A 20520-nucleotide genomic window follows, 5' to 3' on the forward strand; every position below is an offset into this window, starting at 1 on the left:
CTACTGCAGAAAATACGGAGGCATGGGATTCAGGGTGATTTAGCAGTTTGGATCAGAAATTGGCTAGCTGGAGAAGACAAAGGGTGGTGGTTGATGGGAAGTGTTCAGACTGGAGTCCAGTTACTAGTGGTGTACCACAAGGATCTGTTTTGGGGCCACTGCTGTTTGTCAATTTTGTAAATGACCTGGAGGACGGCGTAGAAGGATGGGTGAGTAAATTTGCAGATGACACTAAAGTCAGTGGAGTTGTGGACAGCGCGGAAGGATGTTACAAGTTACAGAGGGACATAGATAAGATGCAGGGCTGGGCTGAGAGGTGGGAAATGGAGTTTACTGCAGAAAAGTGTGAGGTGATTCATTTTGGAAGGAATAACAGGAAGACAGAGTACTGGGCTAATGGTAAGATTCTTGGCAGTGTGGATGAGCAGAGAGATCTCGGTGTCCATGTACAGTAGATCCCTGAAAGTTGCCACCCAGTTTGAGAGGATTTTTAAGAAGGTGTATGGTGTGTTAGCTTTTCTTGGCCGAGGGATTGAGTTTTGGAGCCATGAGGTCATGATGCAGCTGTACAAAACTCTGGTGCGCCGCATTTGGAGTATTGCGTGCAATTCTGGTCGTCGCATTATAGGAAGGATGTGGAAGCATTGGAAAGGGTGCAGAGGAGATTTACCAGAATGTTGCCTGGTATGGAGGGAAGATCTTATGAGGAAAGGCTGAGGGAATTGTGGCTGTTTTCGTTAGACAGAAGAAGGTTAAGAGGTGACTTAATTGAGGCATACAAGATGATCAGAGAATTGGATAGGGTGGACAGTGAGAGCCTTTTTCCTCGGATGTGATGTCTAGCACGAGGGGACATAGCTTTAAATTGAGGGGAGATAGATATAGGACAGATGTCAGAGGTAGATTCTTTACTCAGAGTGTAGTAAGGGTGTGGAATGCCCTGCCTGCAACAGTAGTGGACTCACCAACACTAAGGGCATTCAAATGGTCATTGGATAGAGATATGGATAGAGATAGAGTGGTTTCACAGGTCGGTGCAACATCGAGGGCCGAAGGGCCTGTACTAAACCAACAAATACTTCTAGTGTGAAACTGGACATTTAAATGCTGGCGATAGCAAAGGTGAATCAAGGAATCTGGCTGATTTGCAACTTTCTTCATGCACAAGATCCTTGACAACTGGGGCATTGTGGGATTGACTGATTTTACATGGTAGCCGCAATATTTCAAAGGAGGGGACATGTTTCGCGAACCTGAAGGTGGTTATGTTTCACCCAACTTAAAAAGGTAGTATCATATAGATGGTGAATAAACTAAAGAATTGACAGTAATTCCTAGTCATAAGAAAGTATTTTTTGCAGATGGCTAAGAATGTTCAGAATAAATCTTGCCTCTACGGAAAGTTATTATTTAAAGTAGCTATATCACCCCAAAACCCCAGCGATATATTTGTGTAATTTGACAGATGATTTTTAATACAGATAAATGCAAAGTGGTGCTTTTTGATAGCGAGAATATGGAGGTTACGTACATCTTGGAAAGTAACGCTGGTATTTTTCTCCAGGCTTTCGGACTCGAGGTAGAATGTGAGTACCGAGCCCGGACTTGCTCGGTGGAGAAAGAGAAATGTTCTCAGAGGTGGCCTCCTTTTTGGCCGCCTCCGAGCTCACCATATCATTGCTGGCCCAATCTGAGGATTGTCAACTGTTGAAACCTCGGTCGCCTCAGCAGAAAGGTGGCTGCTGCTGAGGTAAGCCCAGTGCTGAGAGGGTACCTCAACGTCCAATTACTTTCCCTGGGCTTCAAAAAGTGGCATCTGGATCAATAGATTAACGGGGCTGGAGAGAATCCCCTCTGAGGCATTGACGGTCTGGATCAGATCCCACTTTATGGCATGGAGCTCCTCCCTCCCACCTTTAATTTTCTTTTTCTTTTTCAAACATTTACCTATTTCTCTCTTAAAAGTGATTAAATATTCTGCTTCCATCATTGTTTCTCATAGGTGCTACGATAGAGACCAGCAACGTGTTTTTGTTAGAATTCGAAAAGTACGATATTTGCTAAATGAATGTAGTGTTTTGACACCCTGGGCTCGTACGTGCCCCAGAATGACAACAGAAGTGAATTAACCAATAATTCTTATAAAAGTACCCAAGGTCTTTGGACCTTGGCTGCCCAATAATTACTGTCGGCAGGTTTGCAAATGTAAACGCGGTTACTATTTATTTATAACAAGGACCATCATGAAGGTTTTCCCTTCAAATCTCCTCACTTCTCCCACAGTTGTAGACTCCCAGTTCAACTCCGGTGTTGCTAACATCTTAAACATAGCCACCTGGGGTCAGATCTTTGCTGGTTCGAACATTCTTGAACTCTGGAGTCTTGAATCTAAATCTCTTCTATCCCTAGAAGCGCAACTCACTATTAGGAATCCTTCAGTTAAGGCCAGAGTTTTAAACTCTTTTCGCCAGCATCAGAATTTCAAAAGAACTCTGATGGAAATAGATGCTCGCCGGGATTTACCGGCCCTCGCGGCCTGTTTTCTGGCGGTGGAGGTGGCTTGTCATTGACCATCATCGGGAATGTCTCGCCTCACTAAGGCCTATGTCATTTTATCTGGCTTGTAAAGTGCGACAAGCCAGATAAAACGTACAAAACATAACATAGTCCTCTCCCCTTATTGCAAAATGTTGGTTCAGCAAAATATTTTATGAACTAGGGAAAGAGGGTAGACTGCCTCAAACAAAAAAGTTCACCTTAACTATAATATAAATGCTCAGGAGAACTTCTCTGCCGATGTTGATTCGGGTGGACTTCTGTGCATTTACAGAGTAATGCTCATTGGGGACTGATGTCAATTTAGATTTGTAGCTGAATTTGAAATTTTATCCAATGCCAGTGAAGGTGAGATAACTTCAACTTCAGTTGAGCAAGACTGAGGAGGTGAGACTGGAGTCGGGATTCCTTGATTTGGAGATGGCTTGTTGGAAGAGGCGTAATCAGGCTCTTCCACCAGAGATGTATTGTCATGTGAGAGTACCTTTAAGAAATGGGTGTTTATCAAATAGTTGTAGTGGATGTGCCTTTAAGAAATGGATGTTTATCAAATTACTGCAGTGATGTTAGAGTGTGGTTGGAGCTGGGCTGTCTGTCTGTTTTTGCTTTCGTTTTTGAGCTGGCAGCTACAGTGTGTGTTTAGTTTCGTATTCAGAGTTGGAGCTGCATCCAGCAAAACAAGGTGCAACTTTGATCTCTCTCTGCATGAAAAGAATGTCTTCAGACCACTTGCTAATTTAAAAGTGATAACTGCTCTCAGTAGAGAATTTAAATCTGCTGTCTTTATTAAAGAGGGTATTTGTCTTCTCGATGTTGCTAGGAAAGATTACGGGTTACTTATAGACTACTGTATTCTTTGGGGGGAGTATTTGAGTTGATAGTTGCTAAGATGTTTACTGTGTGTTTATAAAATTTGAATGGATTCATAGAATAAACATTGTTTTGTTTTAAAAGTACTTTATATCTCTGTTGCATCACACCTGTAGAGTGGGCCCTTGTGCTTCCCGTAACCAAAATCTGTTAAAAGTTGTGGGTCAGCTGAACTCCATGATACACTTTGGGGTTCCCTAAACCCTGGCCCATAATAAATTGGGGTGTGGGTCAGGTGAACTCCATGATACACTTTGGGGTTCTCTAAACCCCGATCCGTAATAGTATACTGAGACTTGGCAACACTCTGGATTCCCAATGTGTCTCCACCAGATGAGGTAATTGGTCGTTTGGACTGTGTACGAAACGGGTCCTGTCTGAGTAATCACAGAAGCAGGAACCCATTTAGCTTCAGTAGCATAATTACGAGTTAGAACCTCTTGTCCCGAACAAAACATTCTTGGCTTTGATCTTTGTGATCTTTTTTCCACTTGGCTCTGCTGTTAACTTTGCACAGCTAGTCGTGTTTCTGTTGGTTTCAGTGCGCAGTTGCTGCTCCATTTGTAAGAATGGTGGAGATGCTTTAGTTGTAGCGTGTGGCGTGTTTCGTGTGTCAGCAGAAATGTGTCCAAGCGCCTTTGAATTGAGAAATGTCCTTGTGAAGATCTTGGCACGCATTTCATGGTTTGACAAAATCGCGCTGCTAATCCACTGGTGGATGGGTGGTATGGTGCGGAGTTGATGTGATGAATTTCATTACGTCTCAAAATATTCTCGAAGTCCTGCTAGACAAATTGAGGTTCAATGCCTATCACAAGTTGTTTTGGTAACCGGTAACGACTGAACATTTCTCTTTACCTATGAATTGTATTCTCAGCAGTAACGGAAGACATCACTGAAACTTCTAAAGACATCACTGAAACTTCTGGCCATTTGAAATGATTATCCATGGCCACCATGAACATTGCAACTGCTCTTCATTGTGGTTGCAGTCAAACCCATGAAAAAACATGGATCCTGCGAGTCCAAAATGCATGCAAAGTACGGCAAGTCAGATAAAACATTCTATACATAACAATATCTTCAATGGTGGGCTGAAGAGAGGCACAGTGCATAAGATTTCAGTTGAAGGAAAACCGATTTTGTAGACAATGGTTGGTCTGGAGGTGGTTACAGAGAGGGGAAGGCCATGAGAGGAGGCAGTAAGAGGGAGTCTGGCAGTAAGAGGGAGTCTGACTGCAAGTGATAGGCTGATATCTGTACAGGATTTGCTGGAGGAGTGGTATGAAGCACTCCTGCACCTTTACGGCCACAAACAGTACAGCACTTACAGTTGAACCTGGCAGCTCCTGACTCCCTTTAGCTGCCGAGTTTCCCGAACGTTGGGAATCTCGATGCCAACAGTTAAATGCAAATAGCTACCATAGTCTGGCGCCACAGTCTCCTACTTAGATATTATGGGTGATATTCAACCATGAGGATTTGGGAATCACCCAACTCCCCAGCGAGAAATCACACGGGCGTCATATCGTACACTTTTTGAAAAACATAAAGCTGTCGCAATGACTGCTGAGGAGAAGGGAGGAGGTGAGCAGCCAGGCTCAGGAGGATGTATGAGTCCAGAAGACAATCCAGTTTGAAGCACGAAGACACTGCGAGAACTGGTGCACAAATTTGTTCCAAATGGGCCACCTGATGACGCTGTTGAAGAAATGCTTTTGGAAATTGCTGATGTTTTTGCTGCAGGTGTGGTGAGTGCTGCATGTAGCTGGCACGTCACTGCGGGTTAAACACGCTGGAAGTCAAGGATGTTCAACTGCACCTTGAGTACCACTGGAATATGTGGATGCCAGCATTTGGTTCCGGTGAGATTGGGCCGTGTGGGTGGACAACCAGCCACATCATCTTTGAGCTGGACCAGGTGCGCCAAGATACTGGGCTGCAGGATTCTCTGCCATCGCCGGGATGCCCCAGTTGCAGGAGGAAATAGATGGCATCCACACCGTGGGATTAGGGAGTGCCCTTTATTGAAAGGATTGCGTTCCACTCCCTGAATGTTCAGATTGTGTGCTATTACACCTCTGTATAATGTGCATCTGTACCTGATAGCCAGGGAACGTGCATGACAGCTACATCCTGGGTCACTTGGCGATCCCTGACGTCTTCGAGGACCACCCTGGGATGGCAGGTTGGTTCTTGGGGGACAAGGGGTACCCATTGAGGTCCTGGCCCGAGCAGAGGCCTGAGACTGAAGCGGAGACCTGATACAATAAGGCCTATGTTGTCATTGAGTGGTGCATCAGACTGCTCAAAATGCGGTTCAGATGCCTGGACGTCTCTGGTACACCCCCCAGAGGGTCTCCCTCCACAACCTGGCCCAGCAGTGGGTGGCATGCAGGAGGAGGAGGAGTGACATGTGGCCTCGTCTGAGGCCACGGATGGTCAGCAACATCTCCTGCAACCAAAGCCTTTGAGACTCTTCCAATCAGCTATTCAATTGCTTAAATGTACCTGACATCCCCTCCTGAGTGTCACGGCTGTGTTCTGTCACCTGCATCAGCTCTGGGACAACCTTGTCCAGAGGCTCAGCATCTGACTGGGACCCAGCTGAGTCCTGGGATCCTGCAGACCACCTTGAATGTTCCTGTCTCCACCTGATGTGCATCAGCAACTGTATGGTGTTCACTAGGTTGTGCCCCAGAAGCCTGTCCACTAATGCCGCCCATCAGCGCTGGTGGAAGGTGTGGGGTGAAAGCAGTCACACCTCGCCTGTGGTCTCCTCGGAGCTCTCCTCCAAGGTGGTCACTTGGGTGGCGGGGGCGGGGGGGGGGGGGGGGGGGGGGGGTTAACTAGAGGATGGCCTGGCCCCATCAGGTGGAGATCCTGCGATTTGATGGACATGTGGTCAGTGAGTGGGAAGGATCATTTTGTTTGACATGAGAAACTCACTTGAGACAGGTCACCTGGGTAAAGGGGCACTGGGTCCTCTCCTCTGGGGTGCAGGTCAACCTCGTTGTCGGTGACTGCTGTCCCCTCATTGAACTCCGTGATCTCCAGGGCCCGTACCTCATGGGAGTGCGGACCCGTATCTCTGGGGCTCCACCCCCTATCTTGACCCTCTTGTGTTTATTGTGGGTTATCTTCCCTTGTGGGGAAAAAGAGAGGGCATTGTTAGCCACATGCTTTCTACTGGATGATCTATAGCAGGTGGCATGTGTGGGCAGCATACCTGGACATGAAGGGGTTGTGTTGGTGGGTGCCAGTGGTTTCTGAAGAAGAAGCATGAACATTGATGTGGGGAGGTTACGAGGTTTCAACCAGTGGAATGGGGGGGAGGGGGTGGATTGGGTATATGAGGGGTGGCATGGGGAAGTGATGCCAGGAGAGAAGTGGTAACTTACTCTTGCAGCGAGATGGAGGTCGTTGGTCGCCTTCAGACATTGGATGGTGGTCCTCCTGGTCATGCTGCCCGTGCTGACAGCCATTTCCATGGCCACCTTGGTGGCATTGCTGACCCTACTGCTGCTCCTCTGACCCCCTCTGACGAACAGGGTATCCCGTCTCGCATAGACGGCATTGAGAAGCCTGGCGAGGTAGGCATCCCCAAAGCGAGGAGCAGGTCTGCGTGCTGCCATTCTTGTGTGTTAACTGGGAGTGAATGGTGAGGGAGAGTTTAAAATCAGCTCCCCCTTGTTAGCAGCGAGATGCTGGGACACAAGTTAGGTGACTCACACGGTGCAACAGCCAGTAGTGGTGAAGTTCATGTAGGGGCTCATTTTCGCCACTAAGTGTCATTAAACGTGGGCCGCGATCTCGCGCACGAGGCCATCGAGAAACACCTGCCAAACGCACCAAAAAATGCACTTAGAAATGTTTCTGTTAAATTGCGCCCTATAATTATGGATCCATCTCCCCACAGCAGCTTACTCAGATAACCCCAAACCCATTGCAATTAAACGAGATGAAGGCACGTTCACGGCAAGTTGGAGTCAGGTTTCAGAAATTTAACCAATTGAACCCGCCTCTCAATGATTATGATTTTGGGATGACTGTTTAAAATTCCCTCCAGAGAATCTGGCAGCACAAAATCTTACGGCCCATCTTGCTTCTTTGGGAGAGGTTTCCAATTAATTTCCCTGCTCTTTCCTTGGAGACCTGCAATTTTCTTCCCTTGAAGTACTTATACAATTTCCTTTTGAAAGTTATTATTGAGTCTACTTCCACTATCCTTTCAGGCACTGCTTCCCAGATCATCATAACCCCGTGTGTTAAAAATAAATCCTCTCCTCACCTCTGGCTCTTTTACCAATTACCTTCCATCAGTGTCGCCTTGTTACCAATGCTTCAGTCAGTAGAAACAGGATCTCCTTAGTTATTCTTTCAAAACCCTTCATGATTTTGAATGCTTCTATTTAATCTTCCTTTAACCTTCCCCACTCGCAGAAGAACAATTCCCGCAGCCCAGATGAAGAGGGAATGCCTGGGGGAGGGGTGGAGGGAGGTGGTGGTGGGGTGGGGGGGGGGGGGGGCTGGCGGTGGTAGTGGGGTTGAGAAGCTAGATTAGGAACAGAAGTTGTACCTTGAGGGGCTGGTCCAACCCCATTCAATGAAGGTGACAGAGGAGATATGAAAGTTAAATGGACTCAGTAGCCATGGGATCTGAGCAAAAAGCGTCTCCGCTATCACCTTGATTAATCTCCACTCCATGGCCCTGATACCTTTCTGAAAGTAGAATTACCAAAACAATTTAATATTTGCAGTCTGATGCGACCATCAATTCACACGAGACGGAGAGTTGAAGTGAACAGTGGTTTTAATCAGCTCGAACTGTGCCTGCCTGCGACTGCTCTGTACTGAGTGCCGCTTACAGGCTGCAGATCTATATACCTCCCCCGAGGGGACGGAGCCATAGGCGGAGCCCACAAGGGCACCAAAATAATACAATGGAATGTAATGTAATACAATGGTGGGCCATAGGCGGAGCCCACAAGGGCATCAACAGAATACAACGTAATGTAATGTAATACAATGGTGAATGGTAGCAGTAATACATTCACCACACAGTCTAATCAATGATTTGCATGGGTTTGCCATTTTATCTTTGCTTTCGCATTGTGCACACCTACATCGCTGAGAATGGCCAAGCCATTTAGCCATAAGGTAACATGAAATCTGGGCCCAATTCTCTTTTACATCAGTATTGTCAATATGTCACTAAGCCGGTTGAAACATCACCCCTTGTTGATTTTTGTATCCCTCTTCCTGTCTGGGATACCAAGGCCAATTGTGACTTTACTATCATCACGCAGGAATCAGTAGCCCAGCAGAACAGCATGGTAGCACAGTGGCTAGTACTGCAGCCTCACAGTGCCAGGGACCCAGGTTAACATCCGGCCTTGGGTGACTGTCTGTTCCCGTAGAGCATGGATATTCATAGAATCATAAAATCATAGAATTTACAGTGCAGAAGGAGGCCATTCGGCCCATCGAGTCTGCACCGGCCCTTGGAAAGAGCACCCTATTTTTTAAATAAGATACATTTAGAGTGCCCAATTCATTCTTTGCAATTAAGGGGCAATTTAGCGTGACCAATCCACCTAGCCTGCACATCTTTGGGTTGTGGGGGCGAAACCCACGCAAACACTGGGAGAATGTGCAAACTCAACACGGACAGTGACCCAGAGCTGGGATCTAACCTGGGATCTCGGCGCCGTGAGGCAGCAATGCTAACCACTGCCCCACCATGCTGCCCCAAGAGCACCCTAATCAAGCCCACACCTCCACCCTATACCAATAACCCCACCTAACCTTTCTTGACAGTAAGGGAAATTTTAGCATGGCCAATCCATCTAACCTGCACATCTTTGGACTGTGGGAGGAAACCGGAGCACCCAGAGGAAACCCACGCAGACACGGGGAGAATGTGCAGACTCTGCACAGACAGTGACCCAAGCCCGGGAATTGAACCTGGGACCCTGGAGGTGTGAAGCAACAGCACTAACCACTGTGCCAATTTCCTCCGGGCACACCCGTTTCCTCCCACAGACCAAAGATAGGTTAGGTGGATTGGCCATGCTAAAATTGCCCCTTGGTGTTCAAAGATGTGCAGGTCAGGCGGTTACAGGAGTAGGGTGGGGGGTGTGGGCTGGTTGGCCTTCTTCTACACTGAAGTGATTCTATGAATTATATGGAGAACACATAGAATAATGTACACATTATTTGCAGGCAGTTCTGCTTCACAAAACCAGTTTTAGAAATCAAAGCCCAGATATTTATGGGAAGCGAGTTGAGGGAGGGGGGGAAAGCCTTCTAGATGGGAACTTCAGCTGTTAACAGCTTGGCAAGATAGGGGGAGGAGGAATCAGAGATTGGGGAGTGATTGCACCAGGCCATTAGGGGGAAATTGGGGTCAGATGTCCTGGAAGTAGGAGTTGGGGGTAGTCAGCCAATCACGGGGAAAGAAGTAAGCAACTTTATTGGACTTGAAGAAAATGCTCCTGCTCCTTCTTGCCCACAAACAGTTCCGTAAATGCACTTACCATATGGATTAAGCCTGCTTATCTTTCATGAATCCCAAAGTTCAGGATATACATCTATAATAAGTCAATAATAGCCTATAAAAATGATGTACCCTGTCTCCTTAAACTCTTGTTGTGACAGATTCTTTAGAGTGGATTGATCATTCGGCCCCAAACCCGCCTGTTGACATGTTTAAAGTTTGCATTTTCCAACCATGCTCAACCAACCCACCCATTCTTGGGATTTGAAACTATCTCAGGATTCAGACTTATACCAGGAAGATGGCACTCTCTTCTGCCAAGATTGCATCACCATTGAGAAGTCATTAAACCTCCATAGCCGTCACGGGATCGGTTGTAAGTTTTGTAAGGACACTTGTGCTGTTCAATTATATGCTTGAGGTTTTTCAAAACATTAGTATTATGAAAGTAACAGTGCTCTCCATGATTCCTGCAATTTGGACCCTTCTAACATACCTTGTGCGAGAGAAAACAAGAAAGCCTTTTGTAATAGTTATCAATGAAAAGTGGCACAGTTCTAAGAACATGAACAAACATGAACCCTTTGAGGTTTTATTAACATAGAGTACTGTACAACAGCACTCTCCTGTAAAAGGGTCATTCCTGTAGTTTTCCCTGTGGATGGGGATTTTGCTTCACTGCATTCTCCATATTATGGCAGTTGGTGCATTTTAAAAACATTATATTGAAATTCTCATGTCTTTGCTAGTCTATTTTGACCAAGGAACAAAGAGCCTTGATGGCCAAAATGGCCTCCTGTCCTCACTTTGATTTTGTTCCGCCCGGAGCAGTGGAAGTGTGGATCACAAATGGTGACCATCAGCAGCTCTTCACAACGAAATTTCAGCAGATCAAGATGTGCCTTCCAGAATTTTCCTTCTCTTTAAAGATGAGCATTTTTCTTCAATTTGGCATTCACCTCAGTCCTGATAGCTGATGGTAATTTCTCAATTAAGGTATGTAGAAAGTTCACCAGCTGACATTGTAACTTATCGTCTTCTACTTCTACTTCTGAATCCCAATTGCCTGCGAGCAGCTAACTCCCTATAAATGGCACTTTAGCCCTTTGCCCTCACTCACAGCAAACAAATTTCCATCAAAATAGATGGCTTTATCATAAAACAAAACATCCCTGCCGGTGAAGGATGAGTGTTATTGAACATTTATCAATTTATGTTCATTTATGTTCATTATGACTCATTTATTAATGCTGCTCAACATTGGGAGACGTTTTTTTTAAAGGAGTGTGAGACGACCGCACAGTCACTCTGCAGAAAAGATCAAATCTCTTAATGTCATACTTCTGAAAATTCCTGTGGTTCCTCCTGACAGAATTCGCTGTTTGAGTCTTTTCCTAGCCCAAGCTGAAGCACTTGACATCTCATTATTTGCCTCAGCTGTTTTCAGCATCACCTTCACCTACCTCATTAAATAACTCATTGAATATATTATTCATAATCCAACTAGCGTTACTGTCAGAAAGTGTTGACACGTTTTCAGAACAGGCACAATGTATGGCGCGAGCTGGAGGAGCAACAGCTCATCCTCCGATTGGACATTTTCCGGCCCATGGGATTCGACGTTGAGTCCGGCAGCTTTAGATTATAATCTTTCTCCTCCATCTTAACCCCTCTTTTTAATATGTCCCATACTTGTATTGCCTCAGTGTAAACCCTCTCCCCGCCCACACCAGGACATCTGTCTTTTCTTCTTAAAGTTGCTACTTTTTGTTGCAATCTCTCACAGCTATTGTTTAAAATCTAACACACACTCTCTCTCTTCAGTTCTGACGAAGGGCCAAAAGGACTCAAAATGTTAACTCTGCTTTCTTCCTTACGAATGATTCCAGACCTGCTGAATCTTTCCAGGGTTCTCTGTTCTTGACTCAGAGGGAGAGCCATGCAGCATCCAACACGGGTGCAGCATCCAACACGGGTACTGATACAATGTTGTGCCGGTAACTGACCACCGTTAATGATCCTGCCAGCTATATACATACCTGGCACAATTACAGTAATCAGTGCTCTCTAGTGAGACTTCTTGATCAGATTTAGAGAATTTAACTGAGTCATCAGTGTATAAAACTATTTATTGCCATTTACTGACAGTAAGTGACAAAGCGACAGACTTTATCCTGAAGAATAAGGCTCGGATTTTTGCAGAGTCAAGCCAACTTGGGAGCCCTCTAAAGGTAGTGAGCGAGGCCTGGTTCCAGAATTCCAACCCCCAATCTCATTTTGGGCAATTTTTGCTGCTTGGGATAAGGGTGTGGGAAATGTGGGCAATCCAAATCCCTCTGCAGTTTCTGTGGAGTTGGGGGCCTCTTCTCTCAGAATAAGTGGTTCATGACATCTCAGAGTTGTTAACCAGTGGGACCCCAGTTCCAAATAGAGAACCAAAAAGAAACAGCCACCTACTCCTGGAATTCTTTCATTGGTGGATTTACAATAAAAACCCTGGGCGGGATTCTCCGACCCCCACCGGGTCGGAGAATCACCGGGGGCTGGCGTGAATCCCGCCCCCGGCGGTTGCCGGATTCTCCGGCACTGAATATTCGGCGGGGGCGGGAATCGCGCCGCGCCGGTTGGCGGGGTCCCCCCGGCGATTCTCTGGCCCGCGATGGGCCGAAGTCCCGCCGCTGTCAACCCACGCCAGCCGGCGTGGATTGAACCACCTTTGGGACAGCGGGACACGGCGGCGCGGGCGGGCTCCAGGGTCCTGGGGGGGGGGGGCCCCACGGTGGCCTGGCCCGCAATGGGGGCCCATCGATCCGCGGGCGGGCCTGTGCCGTGGGGGCACTCTTTTCCTTCCGCCTTCGCCATGGTCTCCACCATGGCGGAGGCAGAAGAGACCCCCTCCACTGCGCATGCGCGGGGATGCCGTGAGTAGCCACTGACGCTCCCGCGCATGCGCCACCCCGCAAAGTCAGTTTCGCGCCAGCTGGCGGGGCACAAAAGGCCTTTCCCGCCAGCTGGCGGGGCGGAAATCAGTCTGGCGTGGGCCTAGTCCCTCAAGGTGAGGGCTCGGCCGCTCAAGATGCGGAGACTTCCGCACCTTTGGAGCGGCGTGATGCCGGACTGATTCGCGCCGTTTTTGGCGCCGGTCGGCGGCCATCGCGCCGATATCGGAGAATCCCGCCCCCTGTTCTTTCTGCTTTAATAGTCAATAGTTGAAAATTAGATGTGATTTTTTTGTAGTGATTGATTATAAGGCTTTGTCCTGCAATGTAAGTTGTTGTTGATGTTTTTTAAAAATAAATTTAGAGTACCCAATTATTTTTTTTCCAATTGAGGGCCAATTTAGCATCACCAATCCACCTACCTTACCCTGCAAGTTGATCTGCATTGTGTAAGTGTTGAGATGCATTAAAGTACATTTTGCAGGAGGGAAAATATTATTATGCAGTCAAACCTTGAATAAGTAGCAGTCGGGAACTTTACTTGTCTTGGTCGGAAAAGATTTAAATGTTCACAGACCTTTAAAAGTAAACAAACACTGCTCTACACCTTTCACAAAGAAAAATACTGACATTTTCTTTTTGAGTGCTTTGATTGACTGCCTGGAGTAGCTGAGTAAAGGCAATAGCCATCTTTTCTTGCAATTTCAATATGTTCAACTTTTGTGAACTGTATTGACTTTGTTACGAAGGCAGAGCCCACCGTGAATGCTTGGCTGATTTTCAATTGCTATACAAGCATTTATTTTATTAGGATGCTGTTCAGGCTGTTTGATTGACAGCTTTAGGAGGTTATTAAATATATATCTGTCTTTGACATGGTACATGAATAAATGTTTGTTTTTAGAACAGATTGACCACTTGAGGGAATTAACATTTTTTGAATGGGTTTTCTGAATGAGACTTTTTCAGTAGGAAGTATGTTTGAATGACAGCTCCAGTCGCTTATTAGAAGCTTTTTCTTTTAATGTCCATTTCAAAGACATGTCTCCTGAGGTCTTTCAATGGTGGATGCTGTGTGAGGGGCATTGGAGAAGACTTGGGGTTATACGAAGAATGGTGGTATGAGGGGTGTATGGACTCTGCATGAAAGCAGGAGGGGGCATGAGGAATGACATGTAGAGTGTTTGAGGGCCTGATATTCATCATTACAACTGGACCGATATTCCAGTAAAGAGAGACGAGCGATCTAGCTTGCCCTGTCTGGTCATCCACTTGCCTCTGTTGCTGCCTTGGGCCTTGCCTCTGAAGGCACCGGGTGGCTGTACTCCGTCCTACTCTCATCTCCCCGGAGAGAAAATATGGCAGGGAGGAGGTTATTTGAAGGAGACACGTCTGTCGCCTTCGACCTTCTGGCTGAGTGGTGGAGTGTGTAGTGCATAGCTATAATTTCGAAAATAATATAGATGGGTTGGTAGAGTGGCTGATAAACTGGCAGGTGAAATTTAACACCGAGAAGTATGAGGTCATACATTTAGGGAGGTCAAACAGTTATAGGGGGTACACAATAAATGGGAATATACTACGAGGAGTAGATGAAGTGAGAGATCTTGGCGTACAAGTAAACAGATCCCGAAAGGCAGCAGTTCAAGTAGATAAGGTTGTAAAGAAATCACATGGAATGCTGTCCTTCATTGGCAGATGTATTGAATATAAAAGTAAGGATATAATGTTGGAATTGTATAAAACATTGGTGAGGCCCCAACTGGAGTAGTGTGTGCAGTTCTGGTCACCACATTACAGGAAGGACGTAATTGTTGTGGAGAGAGTACAGAGGAGGTTTACAAGAATGTTGCCTGGGCTAGAAAAGTGTAGTTACGAGGAGAGATTTGATAGGCTGGGGTTATTTTCCTTGGAATAAAGAAGGCTGAGGGGTGACTTAATTGAGCTGTACAAAATTATGAGGGTAAAAGTTAGAGTGGAGAGAATAAAATTGTTTCCCTGCATGCAGAATTCTAGAACCAGGAGACATAGATTCAAGGTAAGTGGCGGAAAGTGCAGAGGGGACATGAGGGAGAGTTTTTTTTGGTCGCAGAGGGTCGTGGGAGTCTGGAATTCGCTGCCTGGGTTGGTGGTGGAGGCAGACCCCAAACTCTTTTAAAAAGTACCTGGATCTGCACTTTACGTGCTGTAAGCTACAGGGCTATGGACCGGCTGCAGGAAGGTGGGATTAGAAGGGGCACTTGGGTGTCCTTGGGCTGGCATGGACAAGATGGGCCAAATGGCCTTGTTCTGTGCTGCAACTTTTCTATGGTTCTATGGTTCCCATCTGTTGCACGTTGAGAGGTGTAATTTCATAGAAATTCAAAAAAGCAGGACAATTTGAAACCTCTCTGAAATTCTAGAATCTAACATCGGTCCATTTTGTGCTTAAAATATGTGAATATTTGTTTTCAAAATTTGAGGAATCTGTCGGAATTCAGATAAAAGTTAAGATCTCCAGAAGGAACAATGATAGAATTCATCTGCTCACTAAAATATAGCAGAAACATAAGAGCTAATTAAAATAGTTACTTAGCAACAATTAAGCCACGATTTTTACTTGTGGAGGGTGAGGATTCACAAAGCAGACTCTACACTACATTCCATCTGTCAACAGAATCTATTCATTGTACATGAGTAATAAACATCTCTTTTGGTGCATGACTTGACATGATTTTTCATGACATTTCAATAAAATTCTATTGGAAGATTTGCTTGTTGCTATGTAAAATATTCGCATTTAAAGCACCCAAAAACATACAGTGATGAATGAAAACGTGGGACTTAGTCAGCAGAATAAAGCTGAAGTTCTAATTTTAATGGTCTCCTCTCCAACTATGGAGCACTTTGGGAATTTTGACTAAAAAATGCTTATAAATATAATTAAGTACTAAACACATTACTGGTGCCCTCCGACGCCAGGTTCAATTTCACCACAGAGCAAGCTATCATATGTAACTCCTTGCTGCCATCTACTGGTAAAGGCTGAGTAAGTTGGTGAAAATCCATGCAGCATCATTCACCCGAATCAAGTAACCATTTAACCTCAATGATAAATCGAATCTTTCTGAACTTCATTAAAATACAGCGACTCAGAGGAAAACATCAGGTTAAAATTCTGCCTTCTAAGTGCTACTAGTAATTGCCTTGATGTGATTATTTTCTTCTTAAGAATATATTTGGAGGTTGCAGATATAGATTATAGACTATAGATTATAGTCAATTAAATCTTCTTTTTCAATGGATTTTATTACATGTTCTTAAGAAAGTTCATCGCACAATCTGCAACATTTTCTTTTCGCAATTTGTTCACATTTGCCGTAAGGTTTCCCTTTCAAAATATTAGTTTTGCCTGTTCTCTGGGTCTGAAGAAACATATCTGGCTCCAAAACTGTTCAGATAAATATTCATTAACCAATTAAATATTCATTTACCTTTACTGAACCGACTGTAGCTTGTTTCTAACGCGGTTTACAATAGTCTGCCTTTGCCAAGTTTGCTAATCCATTTTGTTATTGATTTCAGGATCCAAAGGCAGAGTGCAATAGCTGTGCAGACAAAGACAACAACACAGTGAGTACAAACATTTCAGCGTTGTTTCTAGCCTCTAATCGTCCAAACTCCCTGCTGAGATTACAAGTCAGACCACAATATTTATGTGTAATTAGTGGAAGTGAACCTGGTCATGCAAGGAGTACAAATGGTATCTCTGCTGGCAATTCAATATTTGCATAGACTGCTTTGCCTTTGCTAAGTTGATCACAGAAACTTTATTTTAATTATCCCATTATCGCAGAAAAGGGAACCATAAACATACCTAGAGGATTTAACTGATGCTGCTGGAGGTTACAGGATATTGAATTTTGCCTGTGGATATGTTAACATTGTACATTACTTAAGAACAGGGAAGCAAAGCGCATTAATTTCATTAGAGCAGCATTCATAAGGTAGGTATTGTGAATAAGTTAGTCCGACCTTCAGGAGAAATATACCTGTATCTCTCCACTTTCTCTCTGCGCAGGTTAGTAAATATGTTGTTCAACATGTTATTGAATAAGGAATATTCTACATTCGTGTCTTATCACTCTTTTGGTCTAATTCCTTTCTGGGAATTTAATAGTGTCTATAATCCATCAAATTGTGGTCAAACTCTGATGTATTTGGATTGATGTAAGAATGGGGTTCAAAATTGTGGAAGAATGTCGATGTCCATTTAAGACATTCAAAGCAGAAACTGGAAAAGCTAGGCTTCATACAGTTAGAATATAGCAGGAATTGTTTTCTTAATTTCTCCAGTGCAGTTTGTGCATGATCTTCAGCTGTGTGAGGAGAAAGCTAATTGTACCACTTCAGATTCCTACTCCCCCTGATGTTTAAATATTAAAAGATCACAGCCAAAAGCAGTGACAATAAATGTCATACAAACAGTGTAATCGGGTTGTATTCACCAATGAAAATACTGGGTAAGTGAAAAAAGGTGAATCGATAGCAACCAGAAAATTAGAAATAAGCTTCATCCTTTGCATAATGCAGTGTCACAGAAGGAAGAGTTACAAAGAATTGTAAAAATGCCGTTTTCTCAACTCTGCTTCAGATGTTCTTTTTTTATGTCTGACGATTAACGTCAGGGAAGTTCACATACAGTATAGTGTGCAAAATTTAAAATATGACCGTTCATACTGGGTGTGCCAGAAAAACTATTTTTTTCTGGTAACTTGCAGATCACAATCTTTCAAAAACATGGCAATGCTGGGATTTTTACATGAGATTCGAGAACGAGAGTGATTTACTTTTGCCAAAATGGCAACACCACAATTAGGAAACCTGTATTGATGAGAAACGTACAATATTACTAACGCTGTATATCTGATTTTAATGTGCAAAACCACATTTGGGATAGATTTATAGATCGAGGATCTGTTCAGGGCAACTGAAGGTCAGGGAGTAGCGTGAAGCAATGGCATGACTTTTCCTGATCGATCTTGTTCAAATGTTTTAAATCACACAAACTATGAGATACAATGCGGACCCGGGTATAGTTTATGAGCAGCTGGTCAGGAGGTACATGGACTGATGATCTCAAAGCCTTGTTTATCTCAAAATGAGGGGGGTCTCATTAAAAATGACCAGGGAATCGGAATGGAAACCGGCAGGGTCCCAATAGCGAAAAGGTCTGAGTGAGGTCTGTTCTCAGGTGATAGGGGATGTATGGCATGGCAATCTTAGTATGCCAGTGGCCGCAATCTAAATTAAATTATTACTTACTTTCTGGGATCCCTCTTGACAGAATTGCCAGTTCAGACTGTTGTTCAGGGGGGAGGCAGTGGCGTAGTGATATCGTCGTTGGACTGGTAATCCAGAGACCCAGAGTCATGCTCTGGGGACCAGGGTTCAAATCCCGCCATGGCACATGGTGGAATTTGAATTCAATAAAAATCTAGAATTAAAAGTCTAATAAAACCATGAAAAAATCCCATCTGGTTCACTAATGTCCTTTAGGGAAGGAAATCCATCATCCTTACCTGGTCTGGCCGACATGTCACCCCAGACCAGGTAAGGTTGACGGATTTCCTTCACTAAAGGACATTAGTGCACCAGATGTTTTTTTTTCATCGTTTGACAGCAATGATTCTTAAATGCCTTCGGGGATGGGCAATAAATCCTGGCCCAGCCAACGACGCCCACATCCCGTGAATAAATAAAAAAAAACCTCAGTTCAGTCCTAAATTGGCAATCAGGATCTTGCAAGCACCGTAGGATTCCACCTTGCATCTTTTAAAAAGATGGTGCAATTTTGTTGACCTAAGAGTCTCCGAACTTGAGATTTTCTTTGACCTCCCCGCAATCCCCTCAACATGTTCAGAAGTCCAAAGGAGCTCTGCTATTGGGCATTCCACTGTTTAATATTGTAATGGCGGAGGAAGAGGGGATGCAGAGAGCCAGAAAGACAGGTGAGTGATGCAGGAGGTGCACTCCATGTACAAGGTGGAATGGTTATATTGGGGCCTGTCAGAAGATCAGTGCATGAGAGATAACTCTTCACAACAGAAGCAATTAGCCACCTGTATTAACATCTCCAGGAAGACGTGAAGTCCTAGTCGACCTTCCACAGAGTAGAGATGAAGATCAGCATGTTCTTCAATCCTTGTAGCGCCAGAACGTCTCTATCACCCACAGGAGATGTGTGCGATGTCACCTCGGGAGCTGTATTTTCCTGCATTTGAAAGGTAACAGATGTCCTCTTCCGGGGAACATCTGACTTTATCAAATTTGACATTTCCCATGTAGAGCAAGGTGACAGGGCCATTAACTATAGGCTTGCTAACTTGGCTGCGATACCATAGTGATTGATGTAACTCACGTGGTAACAGTCCAAGTGGTGATGTAGCCACATTCATTAGCAGTACATTCTGGGCACCATACTTTGTGAAGGATGTCAAGTCCTCCAAGAGGATGCAGAGGTGAGTTTCTAGAATGCGCTCCCAAATTAAATTGGTAGAGAGGCGAGAGAAGACACGTTTGCTCTCTTTTGTGCTGAGAAGGTTAGCTCAGCTTTTCGTCTCACCCCCTTCACTTTGTTGTACAGTTACCATGGTTTGGTTTGTGATGGCTGGGCATGCTGTTAAGTTCAAAGGTGATTGTCATTGTGGAGTTTTGCTGAAATGGAGTTAAACTCATTCGGATAATGCATTGGCTACTGAACGTTAAGGGGTCAGAAGTGGTCATTAAAAAGTCAATATGACAAAACGGACTTCAATCCCTTCATCATAATAACAGAAGGGTATCTGTTTGACGGCCACCTTTGCACCTCGCTGCATCCTGAAAATTTCCTTCAATGACCACTGGGCAGTTTTTCCTGTCCAAGATCCAGTTTGAGATTTGACATTGTGTTCTGAGGATAGAGATTCACAAGATGTAGCCGTGTGACTAAAGCTGTGCAGAGCATACTGGCAGCTCGGAAAATGGATTTCTTCACAGGCGGTTTCAGGCTGTACCACAGATTATTCCTAAGTAACAAGGTATAATCAAAATTATTATTCACCATAGAAATGAGGGAACTGTAATCTCTATCCTCAAAGACCATTAAAATTCAATGAAATCTAAGTGGGCTCAGCAGGTGTATTATCACTTTTTAAAATAACTTTTGTTCACCATATAACAGTGCATAGTTTAATATTTTAATGAATTGATGAATGGTAAATCTATAATATTTATACGGGATACATGCTGGTTGTAATCATGAAGTGGACCAGTCACCCTTTGTCCTTCATTATTCATGGCTCAAATGATCAGTGGTTTCTTTTATTGGACTCAATCCCCATAATAAGCTTTCTTCCCATATTCAAAATTATTCGCATTTATGGCAATGACGATGGTGCAAGATCAAATCTTGCTGAAGTTAAAATGTGAGGTACATGATTTAAGTTTCAGTGAAGTTGATTCAATTTCCATGACCTCTTCCACATTCTGTAAAAGCCTATTGCTGATCACACATGGGTTGAGACATTGGTGTGTGCCAAGGGGGTGCAGTGAGTTGAGAATGCCTGCTGGTCATCAGCAGGCAGCTTGCCAGTTTGAATTCTGGTCTACTGCATGATGGTGGCAACCCTCAAGTAG

General features: G+C 44.6%; 1 protein-coding gene across 11 annotated transcripts in view; it reads left to right on the forward strand.

Annotated features, from left to right (window-relative positions):
* Positions 1-20520, forward strand: part of rbfox1 (RNA binding fox-1 homolog 1) — a 2508969-nt gene that overhangs the window by 971598 nt on the left and 1516851 nt on the right. For all 11 annotated transcript variants that reach the window (XM_072481254.1, XM_072481261.1, XM_072481255.1 and 8 more), the window contains one exon: positions 16429-16476. Coding sequence is in view for 2 of the 11 variants with exons in the window: in XM_072481249.1 (XP_072337350.1) it covers positions 16429-16476 (48 nt within the window). In the remaining 9 variants the exon portion in view is untranslated. The remainder of the gene's footprint in view (positions 1-16428; positions 16477-20520) is intronic.

The sequence above is a fragment of the Scyliorhinus torazame genome, chromosome 17 (genome assembly GCF_047496885.1).
Source record: "Scyliorhinus torazame isolate Kashiwa2021f chromosome 17, sScyTor2.1, whole genome shotgun sequence".
Lineage (NCBI taxonomy): Eukaryota > Metazoa > Chordata > Chondrichthyes > Carcharhiniformes > Scyliorhinidae > Scyliorhinus > Scyliorhinus torazame.